The sequence below is a fragment of the Mangifera indica genome, chromosome 17 (assembly GCF_011075055.1).
Source record: "Mangifera indica cultivar Alphonso chromosome 17, CATAS_Mindica_2.1, whole genome shotgun sequence".
In the NCBI taxonomy this organism is placed as follows: domain Eukaryota; kingdom Viridiplantae; phylum Streptophyta; class Magnoliopsida; order Sapindales; family Anacardiaceae; genus Mangifera; species Mangifera indica.
In genome coordinates, this window is record NC_058153.1 from 798108 (window position 1) to 824204 (window position 26097).

A 26097-nucleotide genomic window follows, 5' to 3' on the forward strand; every position below is an offset into this window, starting at 1 on the left:
TTTAATTTTGTAATATCTTTCTAAGAACTTCCCGCTTGTATTAAGTGTTTCTCTCATATCGTTAACTTTTATATTACCAAAATAATTAGAACTTGCGTCATGAGGCTGGAATTTTTTTTTTTTTTTTAATTTTATTTATGGATCATAGTATAATATGATAAAATATGTGGTAAATTTTATTTCATATGGTAGCAATGAATTATAAAGAGGATCAAGTACCCCAACTATTGCTTTCTCAATATAGATAAGACTTTATTGATACAATTATTTGAATATGACATCAGTTGTGGAAAAGATGAGGTCCATCTGGCGGTCCTGGGTTGTGGATAGGATCAGGTCCTCCTGGTGTCTTTCTCTTTATCTGAAATGGGGTGTGGATAGGATCAGGTCCACCTGGCACTCCCGGGTTGTGGATAGGATTAGGTCCACTTGGCACTCTATGGTTGGGGATAGGATCAGGTCTTCCTAGTGTCTTTTTCTTTATTTGAAACTGGGTGTGGATAGGATTAGGTCCACCTGGCACTCCCGGGTTGTGGATAGGATCAGGTCCTCCTGGTGTCTTTCTCTTTATTTGAAATTGGGTGTGGATAGGATCAGGTCCACCTGGCACTCCCGGGTTGTGGATAGGATCAGGTCCTCCTGGTGTCATTCTCTTTATCTGAAACGGGGTACGGATAGGACCAGGTCCACCTGGCACTCCTGGGTTATGGATAGGATCAGGTCCTCCTAGTGTCTTTCTCTTTATCTGAAACGAGGTACGGATAGGATCAGGTCCACCTGGCACTCCCGGGTTATGGATAGGATCAGGTCCTCCTGGTGTCTTTCTCTTTATTTGAACCGGGTTGCAAAATGAGTCTTGAAGATTAATAAGACCACCACCATCTATTAAAACCTTTTGACACTCTTCATGGCCTTTTGACTCCGAATTTAAGATATGTACTAGGAAGACGATGAAAGAGAAGAACAATGACAAGTTTGTTCTACGAGTCATGATTTCTAAATTTCAAATTTGAGTTTTCATAACCAGTGTGCATAAGGTATTTATGCACAAAATTTTGAACCCAAAAAAGAAAAAATTGTAAAATATATGGAAGCATTTGATTAAGGTAATGAAAAATTATCAAAAATAGAAATTATCTTACTAAATATAAATTATTGTTATTATATCTGATAAAAATCAATAAATTAAATAATTGTTATATTTGGTTTAATGTAATCAAATTATTATCGATATTATTATCATATTTTAATTGGTAATAAAACATTACTATAATTTTTTATTACTTAACAAATCAAATCAAATAATGTTAGTAATAAAAATCAAACATTTTTTTAGTTTTGACTCTTCAAATAAAATCTTATTACTAGTGTGAAAGTTTGTACTAACAAGAAGAAGTAAGGATGGATATGAATCGAATCGAGCCTAAACACCTCTTAACTCTAGTTCGGTTTGAATAAAAAATAGTTTAGCTCAAGTTTGTTAGCTAATATTAAAAGTGATTCGAGTTTGATTTGAATTTATAGGATATTAATTAAAATAGACAGGAAAGTTTTCACATAAATCTTTTTAGGCAAACCTTGAATGATTTTAATTTTCTAAGTAAATTTAATTTTGTTTTTAATAATACCATTTTCTGCTAATTATGCCAGATTCGGTATAGTTTTTTTTGACAACCTTTCTTTTTGATGCATACTCTATGTTTGGTAAGTTATAATCCAAATATTCAAAAATTTATTAAAAAACAGATTAATTTTTGGTGTAATATAAATCGGAATGAAAAAATAAATATAAGTGCGAAGAATAGGTACGAGTGCGAGCGGATGCAGGTGCAGATGCACGAAGAGTAATACATGTGCAATGCTAAAATAATATAATATAATAAATATAAGAGTGATATATATATATATATATATATATATATATATATATATATATATATATATATATATATATATATATATATATATAATATTGTATTATATTATATTATTTTTGCACCGCACACGCATTCTTTACGCACTCGTACTCGCACCCACACACGCCTACTAGCATGCGCACTCATTCTTCGCGTTTATGTTCATTTTTTCATTTTAATCTGTATTATACCATAAATTGATCTATTTTTGAATAAGTTTTTAAATCTTTGAATTATAACTTACCAAATATAGAATATGCTCCAAAATGAAAGGATGTTGAAAAAAATATATTGAATTTGACATAATTGCAGAGAGGGGTATTATTGAAAACAAGATTAAATTTGTTTAGAATAATAAAATCACTCAAAATTTGTCTAAAAAGGTTTAGGCAGAAACTTTAGTGTCTATTTTAATTAATATCTCTGAATTTATAATTTAAATTCATGACTCAAATATGTGGTTCAAAATTATAGTTTGAATTTATAACTCATTGACAAAACGACATTGTTTAACAATTACTTAATATAATTCGAATCAAACCACTAGCCAAGTTTGAACTGAATTGATTCATTTGTCTAGTTTATGAGCCAAACTGAGTCGAACTCTTTCAAATTCAAATTTAGCTCAATTTTAAAACGAGTCAAACTTTTTAACTCAAACTTGATTTAAATTGAACTAAACAAATTCGAATCAAATCAAATCAATTTTCGAGCCTAAGTCAACTCAATTCAGGTTCAACACTAACAACAAGTACATTGAATTTGAATAGATTTAAGTATAAAAATGCGAGAAAACATAATAGAAAAGGTAAAGAGTTTATTACCAATGATAATGTATGAGTTAATATAAGAATAATATCATCTATCTTAGGTATTAAAAAATTACCTAATCTTATTTTTTTACAATTATATCATTTTATTATTTTTTAAGACAACAATATCGTTATAGTATGTTAATTTTTTTATTAAATCAAATTAGACACAATAATTATTTATATTTATTAATTTTTATCAAATATAATAATAATAACCTAAATTACATTGGAATACTCTAAAATGACAAAAATAAAAAAACAGACCTGAATTTCAAAAACTAAATATTGAAATAGCTTAGAATGACAAAAACTAAAAAATCAATCTAAAATTTGAAAATTACATTGAAAAACGACACTAAAAAGCATAAAAATCAAGAAACAAACCTAAAATTTGAAAACTACACATCAAAGAACTTTAAAACAAGAAAAACAAATATAAAATTCAAAAACTAAATGTTAAAATAACTTAGAATGACAAAAATAAAAAAATCGATTTGAAATTAAAAAATACAACAAAAAAAGGCATAGAAAGCCAAAAAATCAAGAAATAGACATAAAATTCGAAAATTATAAATCGAAAACTCTAAAATAGGAAAAATAGACATGAAATTCGAAAAACTACACGTCAACCAACCTTAGAAGTGAAAAAATCAATTTACCCCAATATATATTTTCTAATCTCTCACAGGTCTTATATTTTTTCTTTGTCTCTTATTTAATTTTTTCATCTCCCATAGATTCTATAGTTTCAAAAAATTAATTTTCCCCCACCCTCTGAATTCTCCTAGGTTCCTGGAGCACCCCTCGGGTTTACTATTTAAAATACCCCCTCCCACGTGGTGTCATTCCATCCCAATGGAGATTTTATACACCCCAGGGTGGATCTTCGACCAAACTAAGCCATTTTCCGATTAAAAATTGTCAATTAAATATCAAATTTCAACAAAAATCAAATTTATATATCCTATAACACAATAATCTTCAAAAAATTCAACTAAAAGAAACAAAAATCAACATATTTTATGCATTGTTCAAAACCAAAACTCTAAATAGTCAATGCTCAAAATCTTCATCAAATCGGAATAATTTTAACATTAAAAATATTCAAACAAGAGTAGGGATGCTGTACTAACTTTTTTTGTTATTTTCTTCACCGAAAATCATGAAAAATGTCGAAAAAATTCCAAAGAAGTGGAATGGATGCTGAACCTATGGGAGACTAAGGTTTTCCTCTGAATTTTAACAGTGAATTTGGGGAAAAAATGGCAAGGGATATGAAAATTTTTTTGTTTATATATAAGAGTATTTTGCTTATTACAGTTGAATAGGGTATTTTTGCTTAATCTTTAACTTTTGGGGCAATTTTTTAGGCCCCTATTGTTTCGAGTAATTTATTTAATTTTTCTTTTTTTTTATAATAAAACTGTATCTGAACCAAACGCACTCTTAAAGGAATTTGGTTCCAGTAATTTTTATTATATTAAAATAAAAAAGATTATTTAAAAGATTATTTGATATAAATTAGTTAAAATATTAATTTAATTGAATACGCTTAAAAATTATTAAGTATAAATTAGTGTTATGTTCGGTCAAACTGACATATTTTTGTGTTAAAATATTTATTTTATATATTTTCTAAAATAATTTTTATGTTTATAATATATTAAATTTTTTCATATTATCAAACTACAAAATTCATTAATTAAATTATTTTTTTAAATATCCTTTATGATAGGAAAATAACAATATTCTTGTTATATTATTAAATTATAATTTAACTTAATTTGATAAATTACCGGGACAGTTACAAAGGCCCCCTTCCCTTCAATAATATTTTAGGATTTTCCTGATGTAGTTGAGTTCATGGCCTCTATTACTTATGGATAATCTATCATCTTTTATTTTGTTTTTTTAACAAGAAGCACTCTTCGAGCTAGATATTTTGAAAGGAGTTGTGTCGACGACCATATTGAACATATTAAAATATAAATCCAATGATTCATCTTATCATTATTATATCAGATAAATTAAAATTTGATACAAAAAACTCTAAAAAAAATCAATAGTTGTTATTGTATTTGTACAAAAAAATAAAATAAAATATGTTATAAAGAATTAATTATTCGGTTGAATATTTGGAAGTCAAAAAAATGGTTAATTTGAAATCAAATTTTGAAATACATGGTTATTAGATTTTGAATATTGATGTACTTCTTTTTTATTTCAACAATTCATGTTAAGTATGAATGGAGGAAAAACCTATGAATATGCTAGCTATTGGAAAAGACTTTGTGGTAATCAATATAGGCCCTCACCACCAATCAATGCATAGGATTATTCGTCTCATAGGATAACGTTTACATCCTTTATATTATCACAATTATTGGCATAAAGTTATGCTGATGCTTAATCTTCAAATACCATAATTGTTTCTTCTCTACCCGCGGGCGTTCTACCTCCAGGCAGCATTGCACCATCGAACTTTCGTTCATTGCGGATAATTCCCTATTACTGTCTTACGTAAGAGTCTAAGTTGTGCCTTAATCTTAGTGTGGTTGATCATCTTCTCGAGTCAACTACTAATCATCACCTTGGTAAGTTATTGTCAGGTCTTATATCCAAGACCTTCTCCTTACAAATCCCAAACAAGCACACTCAAATGACCCTCGGGGTCTGTCGTCTCATTCTGCCAGCATGACTCCGCGTATTCTTCCTCTGTGAACAGAACATACAAGTCAGTCCACTAGAAATCAACTGGCAGTAAATGGTACATTATTCAATATTTACCTCACTAGGAAAATCGAATCAATATAGAAACGTCAAAAGAAGAAAAATAATGAAAAAGGTCCCACAGGATACAGAAAACAGTCCACGGTGGAGAAAAGTTGTTGTTTTATCAGGCTTTGGTTTCACGCGACCCACCTTCTCCTTCCCTATGTATCTCCAGTCTACTTCCTCCAAGTTCACATTTGAAACTTGAACAAAACAAAAACCAAGAGAAAAAGAAAACCCAGAAAGATGTCGTGGCAGACCTATGTAGATGACCACTTGATGTGCGAGATAGACGGCCTGCACCTCACTGCTGCAGCTATCATCGGCCAAGACGGTACCGTTTGGGCCCAGAGCGCTAACTTCCCTCAGGTTGGTTCTTTTTCTTGTCTCTCTACTTGTACTTTGCCCAGATCTTAACTTATACTTGTGCTCTTTTGTTAAAACCGATGACTTTGTGATTATCTAATTTTGTGATAAATGATGGGTTTCTCGAATGAGTTCTTAATTGATTTTGATGTAAAACATGCTGACCTTTTTTGTTCCAGAGTTTCTTATTTTTATATTTATGTTTATGTTTACTGTATCTATCAGCTGGATTAGTGCTGTTGTTGCAGGGCTTACATTTCTTATGATCCTGATATGTGTAGCTCTAAATCCAGTGAACCCTTTGTTGATTTATGATACTACTGTTGTGTCTATCATATTTTCTTATAGGCTCAGCATCTCTGGCTTATGAAGAAAACTGGTCTTTAACTGATGTTAACCACTTAACTGGTTTAATTATGTGTAACCATATATCTTCTTCTGTACTTCGCTTTTTGCTAATCTTTGCCTTTAAGAGTGTGAATTCAGGCAACATTTATTTGTGTGTCTTTGCATTTTAGCCTCTGGCCTATGTGTACGCGTTGTTGAGTTGTTACATTCAGATGTAAGGAAGGCTAGCTTTTATCTTTTGTTGTGTGCTATTCTGGTGACGTAATTATATGTAGGTGAATTCATGTTCTAATTCCTACTGATGGATATTGACTTTATTGTTATTTTGCTTCTGAGTTTTTAGTATTGCCTGAAACTTGTTCCTTTTTGGTGTTGCAGTTAAAGCCTGAGGAGATAACAGGCATTATGAATGACTTTGCTGAACCTGGAACTCTTGCGCCTACTGGCTTATTCCTTGGTGGTGTGAAATATATGGTGATCCAAGGAGAACCAGGAGCCGTTATACGGGGAAAGAAGGTGATAGATTGGCTTTGTGTTCTTTCATACATAATAACAAAATCACTGAATGCACATCCTATGTCATGTCATTAAACCAGTTGAATGAGTCTAACCTAAAGCCATAGTTCAGAGCTTTTTATTTCATAAAGTATTGCCATATTCCATGTCATTCAGAATCAGAGCTGATTTTTAATGGTTTAGTCAACATTCTTCTAATTGTTTTATACTGATTTTGAGTCAGTATAGAAGTTAATATTATATCTTTGTCTACAGCAATAAAAATTGGCTGGTTTGTTAATCTCTTAGCTGTTTAGATCTCAAATATTGCTGTCAGCGTATGTGAGAACTGCTGGTCAAGTTGAAAGTGGTCAATAAGCAAAGTTTGAATTAAGATAATGGTTAGTGGAGTTTCACTATTAATTAAGTCTTAGGAGGGTGCCAAAGATCAAACACAAGGCACTTTTATTTAAGATGGAGAGAGATGGGACATTCGACCTGTAGCTTGTAAATTCGAACTTCATCTCCTATGTTAAGTTGGTTTCTTTGTAATGCCTCTATTTTCTTGTTCCTTGTTTATAAATTGATCTAAGAATTGTGACGGATATTTCAGGGTTCTGGTGGTGTTACTGTCAAGAAGACCAATCAGGCCTTGATTATTGGTATATATGATGAGCCTCTGACTCCTGGTCAGTGCAACATTATTGTCGAAAGGCTGGGTGATTATCTAATTGACCAAGGTCTGTAATCGCTTAATCGCTTAAGCATTTTATTGATACTGGAGAATTAAGTGTGAGAGTCAAGTGTCATGATGGTACTTAAGAAATTGAGAGACATGGTTGCTCTTCAAATCTGTACCCTTATTTTCTCAAGACTTGTGATTTGAATTGTGTTGATTTTGTGATGTGAGTAAAAGTGTTTTTGTTAGACCAATATGTTTGTTGTTTCTCATTTCATTTTTGTTATAAGAGCCAATTTCTATCTACCAACTTGTGGGAGTAGCAGTCCGGATAGGTTTGATTGTGCATATTTACCCTTTTAAGTACATTAAGTACTATTATTTCCAACATGATCAATGAGCTATGGAGTTTATGTATCACACCGCTGCGATATCACATTTTTGCCAAAAGAATAATCTTCTATGAATTTTCTTCTCTGTTAGCGGAAGAAAAACAATCAATCAGCAACTCGAATATGTAGTGTCATTCTGTAAACACAGAACCACATAAAAATCTAAAATCACCGCGATCTAGTCATTGACAGAAAGACCAAGTCTCGGTGATCTAATAATCGATAAAGACTTGAGTCAAATTTTCTGGGTTGTATCACCCTTCGTCTAATTAAGTCGTAAGCCAACCTCAGAAGGCATACCGATAAATGGCATCGGCTACACCGTCTTCATCGTTGCTAGCACCAATTACATTAGCAACAGCTTTTGCCTTCTCAGATCCATTACTGAGAGCAACACCCAGTGAAGCCAGTTCAAGCATCTCGTTATCATTCTCACCATCACCAATTGCCATTATCTGAAAAAGATCAACAGAGATGAAATTAATATTTCAGTCAAAGTTGGGCCACCTAAGCATCATTATAAATTCAATAAGTTCAATATTCAAGAAACGAAACAAAATATTAGTTAATAAATGTATGATGGACGATCCTTTATCAATTGGTTATAACCATGCCAAAACTTTCTGATTCGAATACTTAAAATCAGGTGGCGATCAATTTTTTCCTATATTGGAGAACTAGAAGATAATATTATCGAGCAATGTCAGCAGGATTAATTAGCTCAATTTCAGGTAAAGCTATATCAAACTAGTGCAGAAACATATAACCATTTTAAGGGTGCTACTCTAAAAAGGCATCCTGATCGAATTGTTGTTTGTTTGTTTTGAATCAAATAAAAAGCAGAAACACAACAATAAAACATGGAGACCTGCCAGCGATTGTATCAGCCCATACCTCCTTTGCAGAGACACTCAAATGATCAAGCAGCAACCTTACCCCACTTCCCTTTGAGGTCCCAGGGGGTACAATTTCAAGCATGTCTGGAACGGCTTGAACAACATTGGCACGCTCCCTAGCAGCTTCTGACCAGTACGGTCTTATGGTAGAAGATACTCCCTCGGCAGTGTCTAAAAAGATTAGCTTCTGCAAATTCAAAAGAAATGCCATGTTGAAAGCCAACATCAGAAGGAAAGATTGCACATTAACTTGAGCGACTTGCATTGTACAAGCACACACATCAGAGAAACAGAATATATGCCAATATTTGATCTAATAACAAATAAAATAAGAAAATGCAGGAGACTTTCCATTTGTGATGCATAAGAAATTAGTAATCTATGGAGCACTTGGCAAAAGATTACACTTAAATTATAAGATTGATATCATTATAACTCTCAATAAAAGTCACCAAAAAAAAAAAATACGCGACATAGAGGTCAGAGCTATTTCCCAAACACTTAAATGTGACCAGTATACTTCTTTTCCACTATGGCGTGCTTAAATTAAAATAATATAATAACAACTGAGAATTCTTGCAGTCAACTTTTCTATTTGTTTTCTCAATGTGATCTTATACCTGTATGTCAGCAGCAGCCAAGAGATGTTCAATGGAAGGCATGATCTCGGCCTGTAAAAATTTTTCATGCAAAGTTATTAGATAAGAAGAAAGAATTATCATATGGGCGAAAGACAATCAACATATTAGTTACCTTAGGCTCATGATATATAGTATGCAGTGTGTCAACGAGTGGATGATCAAATAGTGTTAAGCAACGGTGCTCGCTGAATGCGATAACAGGAATCTTATGCTCCCAAGAGTAGTGAAATGCCTGCATTTTAAGTTAAGAGCTCACAAACCACAGCATGGAGAGGTGTTCTTTCAGTTTAAGCAAAAGGAATAAAGAATCCTGATCTAATGCCTTGATGGTTAAGAACGATCTACCATTTCATCTGTGAAACACAATGCCAATGCTAGACAGAAGATAATCATACAGGTTTATGATATATCTTTGGAGGACTGATAGAAAACAGATCCCTGTAAATGAATAATGGATGTATGACATATATATCTTCCTTGGAAAGAGGACATATGTTGATTGCATTATACAGTAGAAGGAATGCAATTGTGGTTGAAGACAGTACAATCTAGTTACAATTTTCCCAACTCATATATCTTCCTTGGAAGGCAGACATGAGTTGATTGAATATACAGTGGAAGGAATGCAATTGTGGTTTAGAAGACAGTACACTCTAGTTACTATTTTTCCCTACTTGAAGAAAGTTCTACCGAAACTCAAAATCACCTCATTCTTCTGCTATTTGAGCTAAACCCAAAAACAGTCCCATGCAGAAGTCATTTATGGTTAAGATTAATGCAGAAGCTTGTGGCTCAAAGAAACAACACTTTGTTTGTATTTAACACACTGAACCAATCACATTAGGAGTCCAGATGCCAATATCAATATGGTTTGGCATAACTGGCATAGAAGTAGCCAGGGGCCACGACTGCTAACATGATACAGAAAGAAATTCTGTCAGCAGGACAAAATGGCAAAACCTCGATCCATGGAAAATATACACATGTAATTGAACTTTTCTTTCTTCTCTCTCTATCTCTCTTTTGTTAATTTTTTGATTATGTGTATTGTACAACATCAAAAACAGTTTAAAGTTAATCCAAATGAGAAATTCCTAACATCCAAGTACAACCAGATTACCTCTTTGCAGACATCTGGATCTAAATCTCTTCTGAAAATTTCCCGACCCTGTCTACCATAAACAAGCAATCCCTGAAATCAAGCAGATGGAACCAATAAGACAAAACATTTTGTGATGTTGCAGAATACTCATGCAAAGTAATATATGTTATGTAGATCTCAAATAGCAAAACACATATATAAAACCAGTATGAGTCCACGAATTAAAAGTCTAGGTCCCAACAATCTATTTTTCCAATATTTACAAATTACAACTTCGAGAATATGGAAAATATCCAGTGCCCGCTTAAAGAGAAGCAACATGCTGAAAAAGTCAACAAAGTCAGAAAGAAAAACCTGTAAGAAAACCCCTGGAGAGAACTCCGAAATAATGCCATCTCTACCAGCCAAGTCAACCCTCTTCAAAACATTTAGCACAGCTGGACGAGTCTGTTTTAGAAAAAACATCCCAAATAAATTTCCATAGCATAAACATGTACTTCTAAAATGATCTCTTAATGGCCCCTGCAAGAAATAAGCAAATATAATTTCATCTGCTCTTACTTTTCCAGTGGCTATCACCACCTTTACACCCCTTGACAATGCCTCCTTCAATGCTTTAGCATTTGCAAATGAAATTTGACTTTCACTGTTCAAAAGTGTACCTTGCATTTGAATAGAGAATAAATCATTACAAATTTTAGGAAAAATGAAGAAGGTTTCAAAGACAATGTAGGTGCAATCCTACCATCCATATCGCAGAAGATATAACTGAACTTTGGTTTATAGAATCGGAGACTTCCTTCTTTCTTCCTGTCTTTTCACACTTTATATGTCAGATTAGCTCACTGCCAATATATATGTGGCCATTACACATTCAATATGAATAAAGTCAGTATGCATCAAATGAGAAGATCTATGGGATATAATTACCATCCGACTGCTCAATATGAAGATTTGCATTAGTTTCAGAATCATATGCACTCTGTATCAATCCTTTTCCCTTCCACCCAAGACTCTTCAAAAGAGATTCTTCCTCCTTCTCCATTTCTGCTTCGGCCTCCTCACTAATCTCATGATCAAAACCCAAAAGATGTAACAGCCCATGAACCTGCAAATGTTAGAGCAATTAAGAAACCCACTTTATACATTGCCTACCACACACAAGTATTATTCTTGAAAGGCCAAAACCAAAAAAAAAAAAAAAAACACTATTGATCTACTTGAACATGCCCATTACTTAATTCCATTTGATTCTTCACAGCTATGGAATATCTCAGACCAAGAGATACGATTCCCCAAAAATCAAGCAATTATGTATATCCACTGTCTATAAGGTATAAACTACATGCATACAGAGACAAGTCACCTAACATCAGCTACAAACTGAAAATGTAGAAGCTACCGAATAAAACAATTTTCAAACCAACCATGAGGATGCGTATTTCATCAAGAAGTGAATGCCCTCTTTCCTCAGCTTGTCTTGCAGCCGTTTCAACTGAAATTACAATGTCACCTAACATCAGCTACAAAGGAAGAAAAGTAAATCAGGTCAGAAAGTTGCCACCGAAAACAATGCTTAACGAGTAGAAAGAAATCTTACAACTGGAAGTTCTAGTTCAGGAACATGCTGTGACATGGAGAGAACATCAGTAGCATGGTCCTCGTCCCTCCATTCTTTGTTAAGCTTACGAATAAAATCATCATTACAAAGGAGTATAGACAACTCAATACTTTCGAAACCACCCAAGTCTTTTATAGAAGTGTCTCTTGTTTTGTACTTTGAATCATTCAAACCATCAAAGGCCGACTTCATCAACATCGGCGCATTCAGTCGAAGCAGTTCTGCTATATTCTGTAACAGATTCATATCATTAATTAAAAAAAACATTTTGCGCGCCAAATGTTTGTAGAAAAGCAATACAAATAATACAGATTAAAAAATAAACAAATAAATAAATACCGAGATTTCAGGGTCATCAGGCAGCTCGTTTTCAATGCAAATACTAACGTCGAGCTCCAATTCTTTTTCTTTACTCTTGGTGGCGCGTCTCTTTACTTTCCGGTACTCTCTCCTCTCGGCGAAGATCTTGACGGATGGTTTAAACAGCTTCTCATATTTTCCGGTACATAGCGCGTGGAATTTCCGTCCAAATACGGAGGATTTGGAGAAAGATGGGGTGGGAAAGGGCTTGGTGTTGTAAGGAGAGAGAGAGATGGTGGAAGAAGAGAGAAGTAAAGGCTTGGCGATAGGGAACCGCGTAACGATACGCGCCATAGGAGAAGTGGTGGAGGAAGGGAGAGAGCGGAGGAGAGGAGAGAGGCGAGGGAACATGTATGTCTTGTTGAAAACAAGAAATGCTGCTGAAGGCGTTGATAGTAACAGTGACTTTCGAACAAGGAGAGGTTTAAGCGTTGGAGCCTCTTAATTTGGGCTTAGATTAGTGGCACTGGCAAGGTCATAATTATGAAGCCCAGAAGCCAATTGTAAATAACTTTTTGAGGTGAATCTGCTCTGGTTTTGATTAGTTGTGAAATCCGGAGTAATGGTAAATGGAATATATTCTTTTATTATATATTTTTACAATAAAGTATATATAATTTAAGGATGTAAATAATATATTATTATATAATTAATAAATAAAAAATATATAAATAATATTGTTTATATCTTTTAAAATTTGGAATAGGGCATTAAGAAATGCTTTTTTTTTAAATCTTTTTTTTTTTTATTAACAGACGCTGAATAATTTGTTCTTTTATAGTATTTTAACCATGCTAGTTTGCAAATTATAGAAAGAAGCATTAGCTGAAAATTTGAGTTGTCAAGATGTTAAGAAGAACACAATGAAATCACATATTTCCAATCCCTTTTGTTGCATCTTTGGGATCTGGCATGCTTAAATATGTGCCATTCAGGTTTAAATTTTATATGAGCTTGCTGCATCGCCAATTGCAGGACTCATCTGTGGGCAAAATAAAGTGCAGTGCAAAACAACTGAAGTCAAAAATTGAGATCTACAGATGCATTAACAAGAAATATATATATATAGAACACAAACTGGAAGCCATAACAGGACTCATTCTAAAGCAACATTCAAAATCTTATGGCAATTTATACAAGACTCTCATTTCCTTCGCCATCTGTTACCTTCTTACTGCGCTTGTAACCGTAAAGATAGTTAGCAGTGCCAAGAAGAGGAGCAGTATCAACCTTACTTTCTGTCTTTCTCCCTCGAGAATTTTCCGTAGGATCACAGCGACGAAGAATCTCCAAAACGTCTTTCATCGAAGGCCTATCGTTTGGTGAGGTGCTTGTACAGATAAGTCCAAGTTTGTATACAGTGGTCATTTGTTCCAGGCAATCTGCTTCATTTATCTCTGGGTCAAAAACCTCCATGATAGGCTTTTCTTCTGCATAATGTCTCCATGCCCATTCTGCAAGGTTTGAATACTCATCTCCTTTGTTAGGTTCTTTTCCTGTCACCAACTCCAGGAGGACAACTCCAAAGCTGTAAATATCAATCTTCTCATTCACTTTTGTTGTGTAAGCATACTCTGCAATGAAATCAAAGAATTGTGTTAAAAGCTGATGTTACATGAAAATTTGGTCAACTATCAAGATATTATCTGTTTTAGACATATAGGTAAACTAGTCCAGTCTAGATTTGTTTAGGCATGTTATCAGTTTGTGAATGATTCTTACCTGGAGCAAGATAACCAAAAGAGCCAGCAACTGCAGACATTGTGTGAGGCTCTCCTTGCTTAGCCAACATCTTAGCCAGTCCAAAATCTGCAATTTTTGCTTTGAATTCAGAGTCTAACAAAATATTGCTAGACTTTACGTCTCGGTGAATAATCTGTGGAGAGCAGTCGTGGTGCATATAGCATAGACCTTGTGCAGCTCCAATGGCAATCTGCAGTCTTGTTGGCCAATCCAGAGCAACATGATGGACCGAATTTGTCCCTGATGATATGGAACTTCTCTTGGATGCATGAAGCCATCTATCCAGGCTTTGGTTCTCCATGTACTCATACACAAGAAGCTTTTTATTCTCACTTGAAATACAGCACCACAACTTAACTATATTTGAATGCCTAATTCTGCCCAATATTTCAATTTCAGCAATAAACTCTTTTTCCAGCTTTTCATCCAGTTTTCTGCTGTTCCAGATCCTTTTAACGGCAACAAATTCACCCGAATGGTTAATGGAAATTCGGTACACCTTTCCTGAGCCCCCACTTCCAATCACATTACTTTCTGTCAGATTTGACAAAATGTTTGCTTCTGTGAAACCCAGTCTATGGAATGAGGTGAGCTTCCATGTTGCAAGATCTTGCTTTCGCTTTTTATTTTGGAAGTCTCTGACCACAAACAAACCCAATAAAATAGCAACCAAGAGAACAAAGAATGCCAGAGTTAAAGCCATAGCTAGGTATTTGGGCGAAATTTGGCCAGAGGCCCGTATATTGGTGTTACAACTTGGAAAATTTAGAACTGGAGTATCAACACAAAGATTGGAGTTGTTTAAGAAACTGTCTTCATATGCAAGGTTATTGAGCTCCTGGGGGATCATTCCTGAGAGTTTGTTGGAGGACAGGTTTAGAAGGGGAAGCCTCAAGTTACCCAATTCAGGTGGGATTCCACCTGAAAATTGGTTCCCTGATAGATCTAAATAAAGCAAGTCAGGCAAAGATCCCCATGCTGCAGGAATTTCACCTGAAAGTTCATTTCTGGAAAGATTCAAAGTAGTAAGTGTCTGCCAGGAGATTATATGGGAAGGCAGTGTACTTGAAAGTTGATTACCATCAAGCAGTAGAGTAGTAAGCTGAGAAAGACTAGTCAGCTCAACCGGAATTTCGCCTGAGAAGAGATTGTTGCTTGCCTTAAAAACAACCATATTTTTCCAGGAAGCAACGCCAGCAGGAATTTGACCTGAAAATCTGTTGTTACTGATTTCCAATCTTGTCAAATTCCGTGCCAATTCGCTCGGTAATTCACCTGAAAAAGCATTGCTGTTCAGTATCAAGCTTGACAGACTGAAAGTTGTCCAAATGCCCGGAGGAAGCTCACTGGAGAACTGGTTGTCATAAAGCTGGACTGTTCGCAAAGTGCTACAATTTCCAAGCGATTCTGGCACCTCTCCACTAAGATTGTTAGAGAAAGCAACAACTCCTGTCAAAACACCTGCAGCACATAAATTTTGAGGCAGTTGACCACTGAATTGATTAAAAGACACCTCAAATGCTTGAAGCTTTGAATGAAGGCCTAGTTCTGGTGGCAATACTCCACTCAAATTGTTTTTAAATACACGAAAACCTGTCAGTGAAGGCATTAGGCCTATACTTGCAGGCAACTGCCCAGAAAACTGATTTGAAAAGAGATTAAACAGTTGCAAATACTGCAACTTCCCAAAGTCATCTGGTATGGAACCGGTCAAATTATTCGTAGAAAGATCAAGCTCAACCAAATTTCGACCTTCAAACGAATTTGCCAGCTTCCCAGATAGTCTATTACTGAAGAGATACAAGGATGTTAAGTTCTTCAACGAAAACAACCCACCAGGAATAGGACCCGTCAGACTGTTTAAGGACAAAGACAGGATTTCAAGACTCGTGAGATTGGTGAGAGACTCCGGGATTTCGCCCATCAAGTTTGCAGCAGCAATCCACAAAGTCTTCAACTTCTTTAACTTCCCGAATTCGACTGGAATACTTGCAGGCACAAACTTTTCATTATACGCCATACCCAGGACTTCTAGATTGGATAAGTCTCCAATTTCTTTCGGAAACGTGCCATTGAACTGATTTTGATAAAGATACAGCGTCTGCAACTCCGACAAGCGGCCTATACTGGAAGGAATATCGCCGGAAAAGTTGTTGGCCCCAACATTGAAGAATCTGAGAGCCGAAAGTCGGTCGATATTGCTCAGTATCGGACCCACGAAGAAATTCTGAGACAGGTCCAGGATCTGTAGTCTCGTGCAGTTCAGGATATCGGGAAACCCTCCGGGGATGTTGTTGTAGGAAACGTCCAGGGAGGTTAAGTTTTTCAGGTTGCATATTGTTGGTGGGATTTCTTTGGTGATAATTTTGTTCTTGAGCGAAACTCCGGTGACCGAGTTATCGGTGCAGGTGATACCCGGCCAGTCACAAGGTGATGACGTGGCGTTCCAGGACGTAAGAGATGGTGGATTGCCCAGTTGTTGCTTGAGGTTGAGGAGGACGGTTTGTTCTTCTGTGTTTGGAATTTGAGAAATTACTTGGAAGGGTACAGAGATTAGAAGGAGAGTGAGTAGTAGCACTGGATATGGGAAGGGTAATTTAGGCATTTTAGATAGTTCCAGCCCGTTTCTTCGGTTGAGTTTTTGCGGGGACCTAGTGCAAGCTGGATATGAAATTTAGTTAGCGGAAGAGAGTGAGCGCGCTTATAATAACGTTGGTTTTGGGAAATCAAAATGGGGCTAGAAATGAATAGAATTACAGGATTGTCACTTATGAATAGTCAAATTTGGTGTTATCATCCCAGTCAAAGCATAGTAATTGATTCACTCTAATTGGTACGGTAATGGATCCTATCGGATTGAAATAGGACAAATTTGATGTGATCTATTATGTGACAAGATCAATGGGGGAATCTTGTAAGTTATATCGATTTACATCCATGAGGATGTTTATCATTCTGTAAACATCCTCATGGATGTAAATCGATATAACTTACAAGATTGAAAAACAATCAATCAGCAACTCGAATATGTAGTGTCATTCTGTAAACACAGAACCACATAAAAATCTAAAATCACCGCGATCTAGTCATTGACAGAAAGACCAAGTCTCGGTGATCTAATAATCGATAAAGACTTGAGTCAAATTTTCTGGGTTGTATCACCCTTCGTCTAATTAAGTCGTAAGCCAACCTCAGAAGGCATACCGATAAATGGCATCGGCTACACCGTCTTCATCGTTGCTAGCACCAATTACATTAGCAACAGCTTTTGCCTTCTCAGATCCATTACTGAGAGCAACACCCAGTGAAGCCAGTTCAAGCATCTCGTTATCATTCTCACCATCACCAATTGCCATTATCTGAAAAAGATCAACAGAGATGAAATTAATATTTCAGTCAAAGTTGGGCCACCTAAGCATCATTATAAATTCAATAAGTTCAATATTCAAGAAACGAAACAAAATATTAGTTAATAAATGTATGATGGACGATCCTTTATCAATTGGTTATAACCATGCCAAAACTTTCTGATTCGAATACTTAAAATCAGGTGGCGATCAATTTTTTCCTATATTGGAGAACTAGAAGATAATATTATCGAGCAATGTCAGCAGGATTAATTAGCTCAATTTCAGGTAAAGCTATATCAAACTAGTGCAGAAACATATAACCATTTTAAGGGTGCTACTCTAAAAAGGCATCCTGATCGAATTGTTGTTTGTTTGTTTTGAATCAAATAAAAAGCAGAAACACAACAATAAAACATGGAGACCTGCCAGCGATTGTATCAGCCCATACCTCCTTTGCAGAGACACTCAAATGATCAAGCAGCAACCTTACCCCACTTCCCTTTGAGGTCCCAGGGGGTACAATTTCAAGCATGTCTGGAACGGCTTGAACAACATTGGCACGCTCCCTAGCAGCTTCTGACCAGTACGGTCTTATGGTAGAAGATACTCCCTCGGCAGTGTCTAAAAAGATTAGCTTCTGCAAATTCAAAAGAAATGCCATGTTGAAAGCCAACATCAGAAGGAAAGATTGCACATTAACTTGAGCGACTTGCATTGTACAAGCACACACATCAGAGAAACAGAATATATGCCAATATTTGATCTAATAACAAATAAAATAAGAAAATGCAGGAGACTTTCCATTTGTGATGCATAAGAAATTAGTAATCTATGGAGCACTTGGCAAAAGATTACACTTAAATTATAAGATTGATATCATTATAACTCTCAATAAAAGTCACCAAAAAAAAAAAATACGCGACATAGAGGTCAGAGCTATTTCCCAAACACTTAAATGTGACCAGTATACTTCTTTTCCACTATGGCGTGCTTAAATTAAAATAATATAATAACAACTGAGAATTCTTGCAGTCAACTTTTCTATTTGTTTTCTCAATGTGATCTTATACCTGTATGTCAGCAGCAGCCAAGAGATGTTCAATGGAAGGCATGATCTCGGCCTGTAAAAATTTTTCATGCAAAGTTATTAGATAAGAAGAAAGAATTATCATATGGGCGAAAGACAATCAACATATTAGTTACCTTAGGCTCATGATATATAGTATGCAGTGTGTCAACGAGTGGATGATCAAATAGTGTTAAGCAACGGTGCTCGCTGAATGCGATAACAGGAATCTTATGCTCCCAAGAGTAGTGAAATGCCTGCATTTTAAGTTAAGAGCTCACAAACCACAGCATGGAGAGGTGTTCTTTCAGTTTAAGCAAAAGGAATAAAGAATCCTGATCTAATGCCTTGATGGTTAAGAACGATCTACCATTTCATCTGTGAAACACAATGCCAATGCTAGACAGAAGATAATCATACAGGTTTATGATATATCTTTGGAGGACTGATAGAAAACAGATCCCTGTAAATGAATAATGGATGTATGACATATATATCTTCCTTGGAAAGAGGACATATGTTGATTGCATTATACAGTAGAAGGAATGCAATTGTGGTTGAAGACAGTACAATCTAGTTACAATTTTCCCAACTCATATATCTTCCTTGGAAGGCAGACATGAGTTGATTGAATATACAGTGGAAGGAATGCAATTGTGGTTTAGAAGACAGTACACTCTAGTTACTATTTTTCCCTACTTGAAGAAAGTTCTACCGAAACTCAAAATCACCTCATTCTTCTGCTATTTGAGCTAAACCCAAAAACAGTCCCATGCAGAAGTCATTTATGGTTAAGATTAATGCAGAAGCTTGTGGCTCAAAGAAACAACACTTTGTTTGTATTTAACACACTGAACCAATCACATTAGGAGTCCAGATGCCAATATCAATATGGTTTGGCATAACTGGCATAGAAGTAGCCAGGGGCCACGACTGCTAACATGATACAGAAAGAAATTCTGTCAGCAGGACAAAATGGCAAAACCTCGATCCATGGAAAATATACACATGTAATTGAACTTTTCTTTCTTCTCTCTCTATCTCTCTTTTGTTAATTTTTTGATTATGTGTATTGTACAACATCAAAAACAGTTTAAAGTTAATCCAAATGAGAAATTCCTAACATCCAAGTACAACCAGATTACCTCTTTGCAGACATCTGGATCTAAATCTCTTCTGAAAATTTCCCGACCCTGTCTACCATAAACAAGCAATCCCTGAAATCAAGCAGATGGAACCAATAAGACAAAACATTTTGTGATGTTGCAGAATACTCATGCAAAGTAATATATGTTATGTAGATCTCAAATAGCAAAACACATATAAAACCAGTATGAGTCCACGAATTAAAAGTCTAGGTCCCAACAATCTATTTTTCCAATATTTACAAATTACAACTTCGAGAATATGGAAAATATCCAGTGCCCGCTTAAAGAGAAGCAACATGCTGAAAAAGTCAACAAAGTCAGAAAGAAAAACCTGTAAGAAAACCCCTGGAGAGAACTCCGAAATAATGCCATCTCTACCAGCCAAGTCAACCCTCTTCAAAACATTTAGCACAGCTGGACGAGTCTGTTTTAGAAAAAACATCCCAAATAAATTTCCATAGCATAAACATGTACTTCTAAAATGATCTCTTAATGGCCCCTGCAAGAAATAAGCAAATATAATTTCATCTGCTCTTACTTTTCCAGTGGCTATCACCACCTTTACACCCCTTGACAATGCCTCCTTCAATGCTTTAGCATTTGCAAATGAAATTTGACTTTCACTGTTCAAAAGTGTACCTTGCATTTGAATAGAGAATAAATCATTACAAATTTTAGGAAAAATGAAGAAGGTTTCAAAGACAATGTAGGTGCAATCCTACCATCCATATCGCAGAAGATATAACTGAACTTTGGTTTATAGAATCGGAGACTTCCTTCTTTCTTCCTGTCTTTTCACACTTTATATGTCAGATTAGCTCACTGCCAATATATATGTGGCCATTACACATTCAATATGAATAAAGTCAGTATGCATCAAATGAGAAGATCTATGGGATATAATTACCATCCGACTGCTCAATATGAAGATTTGCATTAGTTTCAGAATCATATGCACTCTGTATCAATCCTTTTCCCTTCCACCCAAGACTCTTCAAAAGAGATTCTTCCTCCTTCTCCATTTCTGCTTCGGCCTCCTCACTAATCTCATGATCAAAACCCAAAAGATGTAACAGCCCATGAACCTGCAAATGTTAGAGCAATTAAGAAACCCACTTTATACATTGCCTACCACACACAAGTATTATTCTTGAAAGGCCAAAACCAAAAAAAAAAAAAAAAACACTATTGATCTACTTGAACATGCCCATTACTTAATTCCATTTGATTCTTCACAGCTATGGAATATCTCAGACCAAGAGATACGATTCCCCAAAAATCAAGCAATTATGTATATCCACTGTCTATAAGGTATAAACTACATGCATACAGAGACAAGTCACCTAACATCAGCTACAAACTGAAAATGTAGAAGCTACCGAATAAAACAATTTTCAAACCAACCATGAGGATGCGTATTTCATCAAGAAGTGAATGCCCTCTTTCCTCAGCTTGTCTTGCAGCCGTTTCAACTGAAATTACAATGTCACCTAACATCAGCTACAAAGGAAGAAAAGTAAATCAGGTCAGAAAGTTGCCACCGAAAACAATGCTTAACGAGTAGAAAGAAATCTTACAACTGGAAGTTCTAGTTCAGGAACATGCTGTGACATGGAGAGAACATCAGTAGCATGGTCCTCGTCCCTCCATTCTTTGTTAAGCTTACGAATAAAATCATCATTACAAAGGAGTATAGACAACTCAATACTTTCGAAACCACCCAAGTCTTTTATAGAAGTGTCTCTTGTTTTGTACTTTGAATCATTCAAACCATCAAAGGCCGACTTCATCAACATCGGCGCATTCAGTCGAAGCAGTTCTGCTATATTCTGTAACAGATTCATATCATTAATTAAAAAAAACATTTTGCGCGCCAAATGTTTGTAGAAAAGCAATACAAATAATACAGATTAAAAAATAAACAAATAAATAAATACCGAGATTTCAGGGTCATCAGGCAGCTCGTTTTCAATGCAAATACTAACGTCGAGCTCCAATTCTTTTTCTTTACTCTTGGTGGCGCGTCTCTTTACTTTCCGGTACTCTCTCCTCTCGGCGAAGATCTTGACGGATGGTTTAAACATCTTCTCATATTTTCCGGTACATAGCGCGTGGAATTTCCGTCCAAATACGGAGGATTTGGAGAAAGATGGGGTGGGAAAGGGCTTGGTGTTGTAAGGAGAGAGAGAGATGGTGGAAGAAGAGAGAAGTAAAGGCTTGGCGATAGGGAACCGCGTAACGATACGCGCCATAGGAGGAGTGGTGGAGGAAGCGAGAGAGCGGAAGAGAGGAGAGAGGCGAGGGAACATGTATGTCTTGTTGAAAACAAGAAATGCTGCTGAAGGCGTTGATAGTGACAGTGACTTCCGAACAGGGAGAGGTTTAAGCGTTGGAGCCTCTTAATTTGGGCTTAGATTAGCGGCGAGGTCATTATTGTGAAGTCCAGAAGCCAACTGTAAATAACTTTTTGAGGTGAATCTGCTCTGGTTTTGATTAGTTGTGAAATCCGGAGTAATGGTAAATGGAATATATTCTTTTATTATATATTTTTACAATAAAGTATATATAATTTAAGGATGTAAATAATATATTATTATATAATTAATAAATAAAATATATATAAATAATATTGTTTATATCTTTTAAATTTTGGAACAGGGCATTAAGAAATGCTTTTTTTTTAAATCTTTTTTTTTTTTATTAACAGACGCTGAATAATTTGTTCTTTTATAGAATTTTAACCATGCTAGTTTGCAAATCATAGAAAGAAGCATTAGCTGAAAATTTGAGTTGTCAAGATGTTAAGAAGAACACAATGAAACCACAGATTTCCAATCCCTTTTGTTGCATCTTTGGGATCTGGCATGCTTAAATAGATGCTATTCAGGTTTAAATTTTATATGAGCTTGCTGCATCGCCAATTGCAGGACTCATCTATGGGCAAAATAAAGTGCAGTGCAAAGCAACTGAAGTCAAAAATTGAGATCTACAGATGCATTAACAAGAAATATATATATATAGAACACAAACTGGAAGCCATAACAGGACTCATTCTAAAGCAACATTCAAAATCTTATGGCAATTTATACAAGACTCTCATTTCCTTCGCCATCTGTTTCCTTCTTACTGCGCTTGTAACCGTAAAGATAGTTAGCAGTGCCAAGAAGGGGAGCAGTATCAACCTTCCTTTCTGTCTCTCTCCCTCGAGAATTCTCCTTAGGATCACAGCGACGAAGAATCTCCAAAACGTCTTTCATCGAAGGCCTATCGTTTGGTGAAGTGCTTGTACAGATAAGTCCAAGTTTGTATACGGTGGTCATTTGTTCCAGGCATTCTGCTTCATTTATCTCTGGGTCAAAAACCTCCATGATAGGCTTTTCTTCTGCATAATGTCTCCATGCCCATTCTGCAAGGTTTGAATACTCATCTCCTTTGTTAGGTTCTTTTCCTGTCACCAACTCCAGGAGGACAACTCCAAAGCTGTAAATATCAATCTTCTCATTCACTTTTGTTGTGTAAGCATACTCTGCAATGAAATCAAAGAATTGTGTTAAAAGCTGATGTTACATGAAAATTTGGTCAACTATCAAGATATTATCTGTTTTAGACATATAGGTAAACTAGTCCAGTCTAGATTTGTTTAGGCATGTTATCAGTTTGTGAATGATTCTTACCTGGAGCAAGATAACCAAAAGAGCCAGCAACCGCAGACATTGTGTGAGGCTCTCCTTGCTTAGCCAACATCTTAGCCAGTCCAAAATCTGCAATTTTTGCTTTGAATTCAGAGTCTAACAAAATATTGCTAGACTTTACGTCTCGGTGAATAATCTGTGGAGAGCAGTCGTGGTGCATATAGCATAGACCTTGTGCAGCTCCAATGGCAATCTGCAGTCTTGTTGGCCAATCCAGAGCAACATGATGGACCGAATTTGTCCCTGATGATATGGAACTTCTCTTGGATGCATGAAGCCATCTATCCAGGCTTTGGTTCTCCATGTACTCATACACAAGAAGCTTTTTATTCTCACTTGAAATACAGCACCACAACTTAACTATATTTGAATGCCTAATTCTGCCCAATATTTCAATTTCAGCAATAAACTCTTTTTCCAGCTTTTCATCCAGTTTTCTGTTGTTCCAGATCCTTTTAACGGCGACAAATTCACCCGAATGGTTAATGGAAATCCGGTACACCTCTCCTGAGCCCCCACTTCCAATCAGATTACTTTCTGTCAGATTTGACAAAATGTTTGCTTCTGTGAAACCCAGTCTATGGAATGAGGTGAGCTTCCATGTTGCAAGATCTTGCTTTCGCTTTTTATTTTGGAAGTCTCTGACCACAAACAAACCCAATAAAATAGCAACCAAGAGAACAAAGAATGACAGAGTTAAAGCCATGGCTAGGTATTTGGGCGAAATTTGGCCAGAGGCCCGTAGATTGGTGTTACAACTTGGAAAATTTAGAACTGGAGTATCAACACAAAGATTGGAGTTGTTTAAGAAACTGTCTTCATATGCAAGGTTATTGAGCTCCTGGGGGATCATTCCTGAGAGTTTGTTGGAGGACAGGTTTAGAAGGGGAAGCCTCAAGTTACCCAATTCAGGTGGGATTCCACCTGAAAATTGGTTCCCTGATAGATCTAAATAAAGCAAGTCAGGCAAAGATCCCAATGCTGCAGGAATTTCACCTGAAAGTTCATTTCTGGAAAGATTCAAAGTAGTAAGTGTCTGCCAGGAGATTATATGGGAAGGCAGTGTACTTGAAAGTTGATTACCATCAAGCAGTAGAGTAGTAAGCTGGGAAAGACTAGTCAGCTCAACCGGAATTTCGCCTGAGAAGAGATTGTTGCTTGCCTTAAAAACAACCATATTTTTCCAGGAAGCAACGCCAGAAGGAATTTGACCTGAAAATCTGTTGTTACCGATTTCCAATCTTGTCAAATTCCATGCCAATTCGCTCGGTAATTCACCTGAAAAAGCATTGTTGTTCAGTATCAAGCTTGACAGACTGAAAGTTGTCCAAATGCCCGGAGGAAGCTCACTGGAGAACTGGTTGTCATAAAGCTGGACTGTTCGCAAAGTGCTACAATTTCCAAGCGATTCTGGCACCTCTCCACTAAGATTGTTAGAGAAAGCAACAACTCCTGTCAAAACACCTGCAGCACATAAATTTTGAGGCAGTTGACCACTGAATTGATTAGAAGACACCTCAAATGCTTGAAGCTTTGAATGAAGGCCTAGTTCTGGTGGCAATACTCCACTCAAATTGTTTTTAAATACACGAAAACCTGTCAGTGAAGGCATTAGGCCTATACTTGCAGGCAACTGCCCAGAAAACTGATTTGAAAAGAGATTAAACAGTTGCAAATACTGCAACTTCCCAAAGTCTTCTGGTATGGAACCGGTCAAATTATTCACAGAAAGATCAAGCTCAACCAAATTTCGACCTTCAAACGAATTTGGCAGCTCCCCAGATAGTTTATTACTGAAGAGATACAAGAATGTTAAGTTCTTCAACGAAAACAACCCACCAGGAATAGGACCCGTCAGACTGTTTGCGGACAAAGACAGGGTTTCAAGACTCGTGAGATTGGTGAGAGACTCCGGGATTTCGCCCATCAAGTTTGCAGCAGCAATCCACAAAGTCTTCAACTTCTTTAACTTCCCGAATTCGACTGGAATACTTGCAGGCACAAACTTTTCATTATACGCCATACCCAGAACTTCTAGATTGGATAAGTCTCCGATTTCTTTCGGAAACGTGCCATTGAACTGATTTTGATAAAGATACAGCGTCCGCAACTCCGACAAGCGGCCTATACTAGAAGGAATATCGCCGGAAAAGTTGTTGGCCCCAACATTGATGTATCTGAGAGCCGAAAGTCGGTCGATATTGCTCGGTATCGGACCCACGAAGAAATTCTGAGACAGGTCCAGGATCTGTAGTCTCGTGCAGTTCAGGATATCGGGAAACGCTCCGGGGATGTTGTTGTAGGAAACGTACAGGGAGGTTAAGTTTTTCAGGTTGCATATTGTTGGTGGGATTTTTTCGGTGATAGTTTTGTTCATGAGCGAAACTCCGGTGACCGAGTTATCGGTGCAGGTGATACCCGGCCAGTCACAAGGTGATGACGTGGCATTCCAGGACGTAAGAGATGGTGGATTGCCCAGTTGTTGCTTGAGGCTGAGGAGGACGGTTTGTTCTTCTGTGTTTGGAATTTGAGAAATTACTTGGAAGGGTACAGAGATTAGAAGGAGAGTGAGTAGTAGCACTGGAGATGGGAAGGGTAATTTAGGCATTTTAGATAGTTCCAGCCCGTTTCTTCGGTTGAGTTTTTGCGGGGACCTAGTGCGAGCTGGATATGAAATTTAGTTAGCGGAAGAGAG

At 36.1% G+C, this 26097-nt stretch overlaps 6 protein-coding genes across 6 annotated transcripts; 1 reads left to right on the forward strand and 5 right to left on the reverse strand.

Annotated features, from left to right (window-relative positions):
• Positions 1-280: 280 nt before the first annotated feature.
• LOC123200841 (cuticle collagen 34-like) lies at positions 281-991 on the reverse strand. The gene has a single exon (XM_044616235.1). It carries the CDS (start codon positions 989-991, stop codon positions 281-283), a length of 711 nt encoding a protein of 236 aa, XP_044472170.1.
• Positions 992-5621: 4630 nt separating this feature from the next.
• LOC123200607 (profilin-1-like) lies at positions 5622-7645 on the forward strand. The gene is made up of 3 exons (XM_044615879.1): positions 5622-5872; positions 6596-6733; positions 7326-7645. Exons 1-3 carry the CDS (start codon positions 5750-5752, stop codon positions 7458-7460), a joined length of 396 nt encoding a protein of 131 aa, XP_044471814.1. The 5' UTR covers positions 5622-5749; the 3' UTR covers positions 7461-7645.
• Positions 7646-7849: 204 nt separating this feature from the next.
• On the reverse strand, positions 7850-13503 carry LOC123200842 (endoribonuclease YBEY, chloroplastic-like). The gene is made up of 13 exons (XM_044616236.1): positions 13482-13503; positions 12383-12843; positions 12023-12274; positions 11850-11945; positions 11353-11530; positions 11168-11236; positions 10984-11084; positions 10777-10869; positions 10441-10512; positions 9433-9552; positions 9300-9350; positions 8678-8866; positions 7850-8238 (listed from the first exon to the last, which is right to left on the reverse strand). Exons 1-13 carry the CDS (start codon positions 13501-13503, stop codon positions 8071-8073), a joined length of 1872 nt encoding a protein of 623 aa, XP_044472171.1. The 3' UTR covers positions 7850-8070.
• Positions 13419-17060, reverse strand: LOC123200600 (receptor-like protein kinase HSL1). The gene is made up of 2 exons (XM_044615863.1): positions 14126-17060; positions 13419-13977 (listed from the first exon to the last, which is right to left on the reverse strand). The coding sequence occupies exons 1-2, from the start codon at positions 16749-16751 to the stop codon at positions 13535-13537; spliced, it is 3069 nt and encodes a 1022-aa protein (XP_044471798.1). The 5' UTR covers positions 16752-17060; the 3' UTR covers positions 13419-13534.
• A 95-nt stretch (positions 17061-17155) lies between these two features.
• Positions 17156-22153, reverse strand: LOC123200602 (endoribonuclease YBEY, chloroplastic-like). Its single transcript, XM_044615865.1, has 12 exons — positions 21648-22153; positions 21288-21539; positions 21115-21210; positions 20618-20795; positions 20433-20501; positions 20249-20349; positions 20042-20134; positions 19708-19779; positions 18700-18819; positions 18567-18617; positions 17945-18133; positions 17156-17505 (listed from the first exon to the last, which is right to left on the reverse strand). The coding sequence occupies exons 1-12, from the start codon at positions 22017-22019 to the stop codon at positions 17338-17340; spliced, it is 1761 nt and encodes a 586-aa protein (XP_044471800.1). The 5' UTR covers positions 22020-22153; the 3' UTR covers positions 17156-17337.
• A 524-nt stretch (positions 22154-22677) lies between these two features.
• Positions 22678-26097, reverse strand: LOC123200778 (receptor-like protein kinase 5). The gene is made up of 2 exons (XM_044616154.1): positions 23385-26097; positions 22678-23236 (listed from the first exon to the last, which is right to left on the reverse strand). The coding sequence occupies exons 1-2, from the start codon at positions 26008-26010 to the stop codon at positions 22794-22796; spliced, it is 3069 nt and encodes a 1022-aa protein (XP_044472089.1). The 5' UTR covers positions 26011-26097; the 3' UTR covers positions 22678-22793.